Source organism: Eleutherodactylus coqui, chromosome 10 (assembly GCF_035609145.1).
Source record: "Eleutherodactylus coqui strain aEleCoq1 chromosome 10, aEleCoq1.hap1, whole genome shotgun sequence".
NCBI lineage: Eukaryota > Metazoa > Chordata > Amphibia > Anura > Eleutherodactylidae > Eleutherodactylus > Eleutherodactylus coqui.
This window is the reverse complement of record NC_089846.1, coordinates 113,453,468-113,466,975: the sequence shown is the minus strand read 5'-3', so window position 1 is coordinate 113,466,975 and position 13,508 is coordinate 113,453,468. Positions and strand designations below refer to the sequence as shown.

The 13,508-nt window shown below is 44.1% G+C and overlaps 1 protein-coding gene across 1 annotated transcript in view; it reads left to right on the top strand.

Annotated features, from left to right (window-relative positions):
* DCX (doublecortin) overlaps positions 1 to 13,508 on the top strand; it is a 127,429-nt gene that overhangs the window by 92,877 nt on the left and 21,044 nt on the right. The window contains exons 4-5 of the mRNA XM_066579873.1: positions 5,818 to 5,920; positions 8,979 to 9,119. Of these exons, the coding sequence (XP_066435970.1) occupies positions 5,818 to 5,920; positions 8,979 to 9,119 (244 nt within the window). The remainder of the gene's footprint in view (positions 1 to 5,817; positions 5,921 to 8,978; positions 9,120 to 13,508) is intronic.

Below are 13,508 nucleotides of genomic sequence, written 5' to 3'. Positions count from 1 at the left end.
TGAGTCAAAAAGTACCAAGTACTAAAGTACACTGCAAGATCACTCATTCTCATCACTTATGCAAAACATAGGTTGATAAGGGGCCTGTCAAGAGGATTTGGGCCCCCTTAGTGGAACCAACCAGTTATCCAGGATAGTAGTAGGTTGACAAAGATGACCTTATATCCGATACAGGATAATGTTGAAGTAAGGTCTAATGGCGCCAGCTTCATCTGTGCATTACGCATGCACTGAAGCTGGTTTGTGATGGTGTTTCTCAGCCCGTGGAACATCAACTGAGCCAGGAGGGGGACCAGCCAGTGAGACTCTTCAGAAGAGCGGTACCGCCCCCAGGACTCTTTACAGTGAATTTGCATATAGTGTGTGCTGTTTTTAAAGTCCTTGTTCTACATTATCTTGCCTTAGCCAGGGTATACAAAGCTATCATTGTCAACTTATTACCATCCTGGATAGCAGGTTGGTGCCAGTTTGGGAGCTGAAATCCTCCAGACAGGTTCCCTTTAATTTAAGCATAGTAGTAGGTAAAGATATGCAAATTGTTCCTTCATGGCATTTTGGGTCAACTATACGTGTAGAGCTGCTGGTGTGTAACCTTTTATATGTCTATGAAGGTCAGTGTAAATTGAACACTTTCTGTGAGGGGTTAAAAATCCTGCTTCTGCGCCAACGATGACATCAGTTTCTCTAGCCATTCCTTCTGGCAGTGGGTAATTACTAACAGCAGGGCAGGCAGCAATGAGTATAATTATTAATTCTGCAATAGATAAGTACAGTATGTGTATGGTGGGTAACCCGTTTAGCAGCATGGCAGTGCCCAGGGCATTGACCTTTCTGGTGAGACATGACACCTCGTGCACTGCAATAACAGCTGTTTATTTAATCTGCTTGAGTTTCCCCATGTCTGAGCGGTCTTGCCATGTATCTGTCTTCACATTGTCATGATCTAAGGAAATTTATGGAGCTGAAGGTCAATTCATATCAGGGAAATTTGGATGAACATAAAGGGGCTCGTTCTGCTGCAAGTTATGGGGCTGAAAATAATAGGGCACACAATGTGAGGTGTAGACGAAAAGGGGAGGTTTAGGACTAGTACAGAGAGCCTTGTGTGGCGCAGAGTGTTAAGGCTGCAGAAATGCAGTCTTAAGCTCTCGCTCACGACCTGAAGGTTGTAAGTTCAATCCCCGCTTGGTTAAGGTAGTCAGCTCAAGGTTGACTCAGCCTTCCATCCTTCCAAGGTCGGTAAAATGAGTACCCAGCTTAGTGGGGGGTAATAAATAAATTACCTGAAAGTGCTGCGAATACGTTGGCGCTATACAAGTAATAAGAGTGTGGATGGTCATCATGCAGTGCTGACTGGAACTGGGTGTTTTTTTTTATAGTAATTAGACCTGGGGCCTAGAGGACTGTGAAGACTGTCTAGGCTTGAACTTCTGAGAAAGGGTGGATTGGCCTCAGGAAAAGGTGATTTTGGTCTGAGTAGTGATGCTTTTACATCTATGTGCAAATTGAGCAGCGGATCGGCCGCACCTGTGGCAAGCGTGGGAATCCGCAATTCAAATTGCCCCGTGTGCATGAGGCCTTAGAGCGTTATATGCAGGGACGGCTTCCATTGAAATAAATGGAATCCCTTCTGTCCCGTGGCACTTCCGCAATAACCATTGCAGAAGTGTCACGGGATCAGTATCACTGCCTAGCGATGGCGCGGAGAAATCTGTACTGCACATGTACACGGAATCCGTGCATGCCATGTGCACGAGGCCTTAGAGGAAATAGAATAAGTATGGCCCTTGTGATTCAGGGCCTAGATCGAGGTGAGCAATGACTGCATGATAATCAGGAGAATTGAAAGAATAGTTGGCTCCGTGTGAATTAACAGTCATTGGGTCAGACCCATTTAGGAGGTTGCAGCTTTCTTCTTTGTTATATACTGTTCAGTTGCATTTCGTAACATTTAAAGGGGTTGTCCCGCGCCGAAACGGGTTTTTTTTTTTTTTCAACCCCCCCCCCCGTTCGGCGCGAGACAACCCCGATGCAGGGACCTAAAGAAAGCTTACCGGAGCGCTTACCTGAATCCCCGCGCTCCGGTGACTTCTATACTTACCGGTGAAGATGGCCGCCGGGATCCTCTTCCTCCGTGGACCGCAGCTCTTCTGTGCGGTCCATTGCCGATTCCAGCCTCCTGATTGGCTGGAATCGGCACGTGACGGGGCGGAGCTACACGGAGCCGGCATTCTGCACGAGCGGCTCCATTGAAGAGAGCAGAAGACCCGGACTGCGCAAGCGCGGCTAATTTGGCCATCGGAGGGCGAAAATTAGTCGGCTCCATGGGAACGAGGACGCTAGCAACGGAGCAGGTAAGTAAAAAACTTCTTATAACTTCTGTATGGCTCATAATTAATGCACAATGTACATTACAAAGTGCATTAATATGGCCATACAGAAGTGTATAGACCCACTTGCTGCCGCGGGACAACCCCTTTAAGTAACAATGCCACCTTATGCGGAACTGTAGCCAATGCAATTCTGTGCCATATCCAAGTGTCGCAACCCATAAGAGTATTGTGCCTTTTTAAAGTGACGCAACCATAAAGCTTTTTGTACCACTGTGCCTGTAGTTATGTGCAATAGAACTTGAATTGCTTGCACTTAATCTGGTTTGCAATTTTCCGGACTAAAACAATCCATGTAGGCAATATATACAAGTATGGTACATGCATGTACATGTAATTGACTGAAATAGTACACATTGCTATAAAGACACCAAAAGATTGGTGACCTATAACACGCCTAAAAATAAAGAACACCAGTAACATATACAAATATCAGATACATGTTCTAGCAAATATATCAGGCATATACAAACATATTGGCTGCACATGTAAAAGATGGAAGATGAGATATCCTATTATCATTTCTGTGAAACACTTGAGTACCCCAGTATATGACATACTTTATATTGCATTTTATATTTCTATGAAGTGCCAATCTGACCCATTTTTAATCAAACCCACAAACCGAAAACTACAAGAGTCATTTGGCTAGCAAACTGTACTCTCCTAACTCTCTGCTCTTTATCTGATAACCTTTATTCAACTTCTCCCTTTTGGGATTTCGGCAAACCATTAGCCCATTAGTCATACCTTGGGTAGTAGATATATGCCTACAGCACCGTAATACCATTAAAATGGTATACCCATCTCAGACCTTTATGGCACATCCACTCGATATGCTACACTGTTTCTGTAACTCCCATTGACTTTTATGTAACAGAATAGTAATACCCACTTGGCTTTTTCCATAAGCCCTAGCCACCCCTAGCCGCCACATGGGCAGAACTAGAGATAGGTGAGGGTCCCAGAGGTGAGACCCGTAGCTTTCCAACTTTCATTGCACATCCTGTGGCTATGCAATGACATTTTGAGATAGGACACCCCTTTAGCCATTGAATTGGGCAGATTATATGGAAAACCATAAGTGTATCAGAAAATAGTAATAACAGGAGGCTGTACTTTACAGTAACCAGTCCACAGTGGATTCACATCTCTGATCCCAAGCAAACCTAGAATGGAGACTGCACTTGTTTTCTTTCTATAAATGTAGCCTTAAATTGGTTGTAGGTGGCGATTATCCCTGCCGTGACTAAGAGCGGTAACGTTAGAAACGCGTAGGCATCTATGATATACACACCATGGAAACTGTTTTTACGGATTAAGGAATTAAAGCCACATTTTTAAGGAAGCACTTGAATTTTATGCATTCATTCTGGTGATTTTCCTGCCCAACATGGAAAAGTCAAGCCTTTTCTACAGCTGCAAGTGCTTGATAGTGCTCAATATTGAGTGTCAGTAATCTTTAATTTTATATTGCAAAACTTGAAATCCGTAAAAGGGAGCACATAGAAAAAGACATCACCGATTGTGAGAAATATCCTCCAGCTGGTGACCGCTGCCCTGCAAGTCATAATCCATACAGTAGTATTGACAGTCTGCACATCCATTACTGAAATCACTTGTATTGTTGCAATTAAATATTTGTAAACATTATGGTCAACTTTGTTTCAATGTAACATATTTTATTTTGGTTATTTCCATAGCAGCAACATATTCCACAACGCATTTCATATTCTATTCTACTAGTCCTTGGGAATGGGTGAGCAATCTTTGCCGGTCCGTGATTCTGTAGACATAATGGTGATCATTGGCATCCTTCTCATTGACGTGAAGGGCAGGATGGGAATACTACAATGTGGGAGGCGTAGCGCCACTATTAATGACTGAGCTGCCATTGTTTGTGACAGCCTCGCTGTGATGGGAGGTCCCTCATCCAGCCTCTCTTTGTTTTCCTAAGTCAGACAAAATGTGCAATTTCAGATCTTCTTCGCCTCTAGGCTTCTGGAAAGCATCGCTATAAATACACAGTATAATGAGCCGGAGAAATTTGAATCAAATTAGTAGCTTACTTCCACCAGCAATAATCTGTTATCAGCTCACATCCCAGCGCCATAAGACATTTTGAGCTGGAAGCTCAAGGCAGCATTTAAGATGATTAACTCCTCGATTACTAAAGGGGGGGGGGGCTTAGGGGTGAATTGCAGGCTTCTCTGGGTGAGAACTTCATTGAGATCCTATTATTAAAGAATTTTTTTGTAAATCAGATGTTGCATGGATCCTTGGATATGCAGGCGTGACAATGTGATTTCACAGTTCTACGACATTACAAAGCATTGCCCCCTTAAAAAAAAACCCAAAAAACTGGAAGTCATAGAAAAAAATGAGGGTAACGCAAAAGGAAATATAGTAAGGTCTTACATATAAATGAAGGCTTTCTGATGATGAATGTTACAAAAATGTGATTTACTATGGAGGTTGTAATGGGGCTTAAACAGATGGGCGTGATTTAGTTTCGTTATGACACCGTGAAAATCACGGTCTACAAGATTACGTGATTTCTCTTACTGACAGAGAAGGGACAGATTTTTCAGATTTTAGTAAGATCACAATTCTGTGGGGCATCTCTATAATTCGGTATAAAGTCGCAGTAAGGCGAAAATATTGTGCGCATTTTTTAATTAGAGATGAGCGAGTATACTCGCTAAGGCACATTACTCGAGCGAGTAGTTCCTTAGCCGAGTATCTCCCCGCTCGTCTCTAAAGATTCGGGGGCCAGCGCAGGGGCGGGGAGTGGCGGGGGAGAGCGGGGAGGAAGCGAGATCTCTCTCTCCCTCTCTCCCCCCCGCTCCCCGCCGCAACTCACCTGTCACCTGTGCCGGCAGCCGAATCTTTAGAGACAAGCGGAAAGATACTCAGCTAAGGCACTACTCGCTCGAGTAATGTGCCTTAGCGAGTATACTCGCTCATCTCTATTTATAATATTACATTCCTAATTTCATTTAAAGGGAATCGATAGGAGGAAAAAAATATGGCTAAAATCACGGAATGCATGTGCTTTATACATTCTCCCTGCTAAGATGCTTCCCCAACAACTTCATAGATGATGAAATTATTACTATTATTGGCACATATGTGATGCTGGAAGCATGGGATGTATGTTATATAAGAAGAAATAACGTCCTGTAGCGTGATGTCCACATATAGTATGGTGTAGGGATTCTTCTCCATCCTCCTGTACGAACAGCTATTTGGTGAGTAGCTACTTGTATTTACAATCCTGCAAACTACGTACAACTGGATACTCAATGACTTGCAAGGACCTTTATGATATTTCTATTATTCTAGTATTATATTCTAGAATCTCCGAGACAAGCAAAGCAGTGTCCATAATGTTCTGCCTGCTCAATTGCATCTCTTCTTCTTCTAGGTGACCTGTCTGCATGATTTCTTTGGTGAAGATGATGTATTTATTGCCTGTGGCCCAGAAAAATTCAGATATGCTCAGGATGACTTTTCCCTGGATGAAAATGGTAAGTCGAGACACCATATAATAGGCAATACAGTTAAAGGGCAAATTAAAGAAGTTATCTAATCTAGGCAAACTACTTTCCATATGTCATATTATAGTATGTAGAATCATGGGGGGCACGTAGGCCCCCCTTGCAGAGATAAAGTATGACTGTATAACATTGTAACATAATGTGTAACGCTGAAGAAAAGACATATGTCCATCTAGTTCAGCCTATTACTCCCCAAGGTTGATTCAGAGGAAGGCAAAAAACTTCACGAGGTAGAAGCAGTGGCATAGCTATAGAGTTGATGAGGTAGCAGTCATTACCGGGCCCTGGAGCCCTACTACAGTACTTTTCAAAAGTTTTAGGCATGTGTGGAAAAAATGTTGCAAAGTAAGAATGTTTTCAGAAATAGAAGTGTTAATAGTTTATATTGTCAATTAACAAAATGCAAAGTGAATGAAGAAAAGAGAAAGCATATTAACATCAATATTTGGTGTAACCGCCCTTTACCATCAAAGCAGCATCAATTCTTCTAGGAACACTTGCACACAGTTTTTGAGTGAATTCGGCAGGGAGGCTGTTCCAAACATCTTGGAGAACTAAGCACAGATCTTCTGAGGATGTCGGCTTGCTCAAATCCTTCTGTCTCTTCATGTAATCCCAGACAGATTGGATGACGTGAGATCAGGGATGTGTGGGACCTCGCTCACCCTGAGGTCTCCAGACACGAACACAACCATTGTCAGCACCCAAACTAAACCCGGATTCGTCGCTGAAGACAACCCGGTTCTGTAGCAAGCCAGTTTCGTTGCTCATGACACCACTGCAAACATAGGTGACAGTGGGTGGGTGTTAGAGGCAGTACATGTAATGGACGTGGTGAGACCAAATGACCTTCAGCCAAGAGTCTGGAAATGGTTCCGACAGACACAGGGGTGTAACTATAGTGCCACCTGTCTCTGGATGGCAGACAATGGAACAGTTGGAGCTGCTGGTGCTTGTTGGACACTCAGTCGATCTTCTTTACTGGTGGCTGGTGAGGGCGTCCTGACCCCGGTCACCTTGTGTGCCCTCACGCATCCACTGGTCCCAACACTTCCTAACAGTCTGGTCAGAACAGCCCAGGTGGCGGCAATTCAACGATACGGCCGCCCAGCTTCTCGCACTCCAATAATGTACCCCTCTCAAACTGGTAACGGGGTGAAATCTCCTCTCTGTATCGTAGAGGCGTCTAGTGGTCAACAAGCTCTACACAAGTGGATAAAGAGGTCACTACACACAAGGAGCCTCTGAGAGCCTTTCTATAGGCCAAGGGGGGAACCACTTTTAGGTCCTCAGGTGGCAAGACTGTTCATCTAATCACCACAGCTCTAATCATTTGTATATCTGCCTGAGATGTAACTGCATGCTGAGTTTTGCAGCAAAACGACAACTTCTTCTAGGGGGTTAATATTTTTTGACAAAGTGTGTAATTAGAAGAAACAGGTTTTGTTTCCTTCCTTTATCACACACTTGATTTAGTAGCATATTACACCCAATTAACTGTGGTGCCCCACGACGACCGAGACACAAGACCCACGCTGAGAAGCTGGCGGGGGTAGAGGTGTCACTTGTCATGGTGGCTCTACCAGACTCCTCCCTGGAGGGACACACAGAACCTCGGCCAAGGCACCGCTAGGCCTCTTCCAGGCAACGCTGGGACAGCGGTGACCTGAATAAGTGTAGTGGACTAGATGAGTTGTCACGTGTGACGCCACCGTTGATTCTCCGGCGGTAGAATAAAGAGAGTCCACACTCACAAATTGAGTTTGAAAACTCAATCACTGGGAACGGGCAGTGACCAGTAAACTTTACTGTATACTTGAAGACAAAACAGCTTACTCGCATGTTCAGGAAAGACAGCTTTTCAGTAGATGGTCAGGGAGGAGAACACATGATGAAACTGGGCCTACAGTCTAAGTTATCTGTAATGCTCCACTCCTGGACACACACACTCCGGGACTCTGAATAACTCCAGAGGGGGACACAACACTCCGCTGACACTCAGTATTCTCGAAGTAGACACTGCACGGCGGACTCCTTGCTCTCTCACTCTCCTCACAGGCGGTTCCTGGGATTTGGAACATCAGAATTCTTTCTTCTGCTTCCATCACATGAAGGTACCCCCATGTGGCCGGCACTCTTAACTCAACTGTTGAAGATGACAAAGAGCCAACCACACCTCTCAATCACTCCTATTTACAATCATACAACATCATGTGACTAGACAAACTTGTTACATTTTCCAGACATATCCCAGCCACTTTCAGACATTAACCTCTTGCATGCTGCAACTGTGCAATGCACACAACAGCAGACAAGATACTTTGCACAGTGCATCCACATCAAAGACATGACATGTATGACAATTATGGAGGAGCCAGATATATAGACTTCGAGCGACTTCATAACTAACATATTTATGGTGTTTTATTTCCTGTCCTACTTTTTGGAAGGCTTATCCTAACCGCAGCTGGACAGGCAGTGGTCGGAGTGAACTAATCTCCTTAGTCAGCAGTTATTTTGTAGAGAAGCTAATTTGACAGTTTTCTTTCCTTCCAACACATCTTACAAGAACCGTGTTACTGTGCTATGTTTCTTATGACAAATGTGCAGCAAAGCATATCACGGCTTTGGGGGAGCGTGCTGACATGCTGCTGATTGTATTATCTCATCCCTGCACTTTAGTGTGAAAACCTGGCATTGTGCGGCTGAATATAAATTCTGCATGACCTCACAGCAAACTCCACGGCTGGAAATCGAGGAGCAAACAGATTTTGTTGTCTGGCACATTCAGGGCCGGAGGGGGAATATGTTGGAATGTATTTAATTTTATTTCTTGATCTAAATCATATATGTTGGTACCAGACGGTTTATTTGTGCTCGACCAAATCTCAGTGCACTTTTTACCCTGCTTTTTTTTTGCTATCTTTAATTAATTTCTGCTTTTCAAGAACGCGGCGCAACCATGGATGAATAAGCATTTGCATTTTATCATTATATGCCAGTCAGATTCTTCATTTTCACCTTTCAGAGTGTCGTGTGATGAAAGGAACTCCACCACAGAATGCAAAACCAGGTTCTAGTGCTATTAAAAGTTCTGCCAAGAGCCCAGCACCAACGCGTCGCAGCAAATCTCCTGCTGACTCAGGTGGGGAACCGTTAGATTATGAAAGTATGTACCCTCTTAAAAAAAAATTTTTTAAATTAATTAATTATTTGTGTGAACTTTTTTTAAAGGGCCACTCCGGAGACATTTTTTTTTTTTGCATTCATTGTGCCCCCCCACCACCACCACACACACACGCATCCCTTGTATATAGAAATCAACTAGTGTTACCTTGTTTAGTTATTACTTTGCATGTGAAACTCCTGGTCTTTCTCCTCGGGAGAGTCATGTGATCTCAATTCCGACCAGCTTAGATTTACTTGGGTATATGCTGTCTGAAACTAGTCAGTTTTGAAGCCTGTCACAGTGACTGATGATGAGCACACAGCTCCTGTCACACACATATAGTCTGTAGCTTGTTTAGAAGAATATGGGAGGTAATGATAACTTAACCATCCTCCCAGCAGGCAGAAATGTTATAACCTCTAGCTAATGCTGTGCTGATGTATCATTGGATTGATAATAAATAACAATGAAAGTGAAAGCAACATCACAATGGTGCCTGATGAGCATCTGCATGGAAATTACTGCAATATAAAGGGGAGATTCCAGAGTTTGACAGGCAATCAATCAGGCGAGGGGTGCAAGGATGGAAAAATGTGTTTTCGTCGGAGTGGTCCTTTAATATTCTATTTAACTATTCACTAATGTTGGACAAATGTTAGTTTTTCAAAGGTGGTAACCAGTAATGGCAACTATTACAGAGCTCGAAATGGTTATCAATGATGCAATTTTCCACTCATCCTCAATGGCATAAGCACCTTCATTATTATGTATAATATATATATGCAGCATCTGAGGAGCGGGCTCCTGCCTAGGAGACGGCGGGGTAGAGTTGTCACTTGTCACGGTGGCTCTACCGTCTTCCACCCGGATAGTAACCAGGGACACGTCCAAGGGGCCGAGGGCAGGCTATTAAAATGGGGGTAACCCAACTGGTTTACCTTAAGTCCTTTTGTCACGTGTGATGTCACCGTTCCACCCTCTGCAGTGAATCCAGATGATGTTGCAAATAAATCAGTCCACTCACAGGCATAACTTTTAAGAAGCAGGACTGGGAAGGGACAGAACCTTCGTTTACTGAATAAACAGTCCAAAAACACTTTACATCCAGCAACAGTTGAATAAGCAGATTGGTATGCGGTGTGACAGGGAGGATTCTCGGGTAGGCAGGAGACAGCACAGTCCTGTTATCTGTGGGTCCTGGTCCTGGCGGCACACCTCCTTCTCTTCAGCTCTCTACCAGTACACACTCACAAGTTCCATTGCATTCTGTGTTGGCTGGCAACTCCTCCCATTCTTCTCTCTCTCCAGGCTGCGAACTCTGGGGGTAGTAGTCCCCAAGCAGCTATTAGGCCATCCTCTCAGCCTCTTCCATGCTGGGTGTCAGTAAGGCAAGGCACAGTTTCTCCTAAAACAGCAGACTCGCTCATGCCCTCCTCTGCAGAACTCCAGACACTCTACTTCGTTGCACCTTGCATATAGTGACTCTCTTACTAACTCACTTGCTACCTAACGTTCACTGCCCTTCACTCACATTCCACAAACATTAATATATAACAGGGTCAGGTGACCACAAACTCACGAAAAGATACATTTCCATACAGAGATAGCTCATTTGCAGACATTAACCCTTTCGTTTCTGCAAACACCAATACACATTATGTTGAATCATACCACATTCAAAGACAATATACAAGACAATACAGAATATTTAGAGCATGATTTTTGAGGTGCCTCGTTGTTCTGGGCCACTATATATATATATATATATATATATATATATATCCCCGGCTGAAAAGTGTCGCAGTGCTTCCTAAGGCCTTAGTCACACGGGCGTTTTTTCGCGTGATTTGCGGATCGCATAACGGATGCGCATCCGCAAATCGCGTGACCGAGGCCAGCGTCACGGCTGAAAAAAACGCTGCTAGCAGCGTTTATCAGCCGAAAGGGCTCAGTCACATGAGCGGTGCCCACTATCCTCTGCCACAGTTGTGCCACAGCTGTTGCATAGGAGAACGATGTTCGCCCATTGAATTCAATGGAGCTGGCAATGCAGCTGGTTCCATTGAAAGCAATGGGCTCATGGCGAGCGCTGTATTAATTTTCGGGGAAGGGCTTAAAATATAAGCCCTTCCCTGAAAACCATCCTAAAAATGTGTAAAAAAAAAAAAAATGGTTACTCATCTTTTTGCTGCAGCCGGAGTTCAACCGCGTCCAGCCGGCTCTTCTCCTGAACTGCTTTCTGTAGTATTCAGCAGGTGGGGATTTAAAATCCCCGCCTGCTGAATGGGCTGCCTCTGATTGGTCACAGCCCTCAGCCAATTAGAGGCAGCTCTCACTCACCCATTCATGAATTCATATAGCTGAGAGCTGCCTCTGATTGGGCCCTGCACTCAGCCACACAGCCACACAGATTTGTGCAATTGAAAATCTATTCCATATATCAGGCGAGTGTTGTTTCTGCAGAATGCGCAAGGATTTCCGCAAGCCTTGTTCAGATCAATGGGACAGTCGGAGAGAGATTACAGTCTGCTACATGTGAACAACGTAAAAGGGACTCTGTTAGTTCCTATGAGCCCCATTAACTAAAGTACTGTACTGGGTTAGTAGGAGATGAGGCGCTAAGTCTCGGGATGCCTCTCTTATACTCACCTTTCGCACCGTTCCATGGCTATTCGCTCACAAAGCAGACACTCCATGCATCCTGAGGACTGCTTATGTGCAAACATATAATGAAAGGACTACTTCTCTCATCATGAACACACTCCAGAGTAGTCCACGGGATGCATGGGGTTGCATCTTTGGGGAATGGTGAGAAAGGTAAGTATAATAGAGGCATCCCCAGACGCATCGCCTCATCTCCTATGAACTTTAATTTATGGGGCTCATGAACAGATTCCCTTTAATGGAAAAAAGCTGCTTTGCATTGAATTGTAGAAAAGCAATACTGCAAGTGCAATTTTTAGTTTCTTTGTTCCCTAGAATATAGTTCTAGGCCATTTCATGTAAATTAATAGCAGGCTAATTACTGGTAATGACAAATGAAAGTCATGTATACACGCCTCGCTGGGGTGACATTTGTGGTCAATCTTACATGGTCATTGCACTTTGAACAAACGTGTGCTTATATCATAGTCAATATGATAATTTGCAAAACTAGCACAATTTTTCAGCAAAAAAAACATCATTTTAGATAATGTGATTTGGAAAGTGATGGTCACTAGGGGTGTCTCTTCCTTCTAATTCTACACCTACCAGCTCTGGGAAAACGGAGAACTTAAAGGGGCTGTACAAAAATAGACTTTTATCCCCTATCTGCAGGATAGGTTATAAAAGTCTGATCATTGGGGGCTTTGCTGCTAAGATCCCCACCGATCTTGAAAAAGGGGGTCCTGTGACCCCTTTCCCTCCTCACTGCGGGCTCGCTGCACCACCCGCAGTGAGGAGGAGATTTGATGGAGCGACGGTTGCACATGAGCTGTAAAATTCTCTTCATCTTCAATGGGACTGCTGGAGACAGCTGAGTGCTTGTACTCGCTATTTCCGTCAGCTCCATTGAAATGAATGGAGCAGTACTTCGCACGTGCAACTGCTGCTCTATTCAATCTCCACGTCACCGCGGGTCAGTGCATCGAGCCCATAGTTAGGAGAAGAGGAGGTCACAGGACCTTGTCCTCGGGATTGGTGGGGGTCTCTGCAGTGACACCTTTTCCAATCAGACTTTTATTGTCTATCCTACGGATAGATAGAAAAAGTATATTTTGGTACAACACCTTTAAGAGATAAACCCTGCAGAGAGAAAAACTGGTGGAAAATGCAGAAAACAATCAGTGTGCTCCCACGCACCATCCTTGGTCCTATGGACTTGGACTTCCTCAAAATTGGCATTGGAGCTCACATTTGGTGTTCAGCAGGCATTCTCTATATTGTGTCCCTTAGGTCCCAAGAATTCTTTAATAGACTCCAGAGGTCCCTTTGTTCCGACCACTGACTTTCCTCCTGGCTTGGGTGATCGCTTCACTCTGACGTAGTCTTTCTCTCATTACCCATTACGATTCCTCCATGTTCTGTCAGGTTCTTCTTTGCTCCCACTCCAGGAGTTCATACTATTTCTGCACGCCTTGTTTTCGAATTTAACCAACTTAAACATTTTTACACTGTGATCAAGTAACATAGTACCATAGTTTGTAAGGCCGAATGAAGACAATGTCCATCTAGTCCAGCCTGTCTATCCTCCTGTGTTGTTGATCCAGAGGAAGGCAAAAAAAAACAAGAGCAGAAGCCAATTAGCCCTTTTGGGGAAAAAATTCCTTCCTGACTCCCTAATGGCAATCAGACTGTTCCCTGGATCCACCCCTAATAGTTCCTACCTGCCTGTATACCCGGATTAAC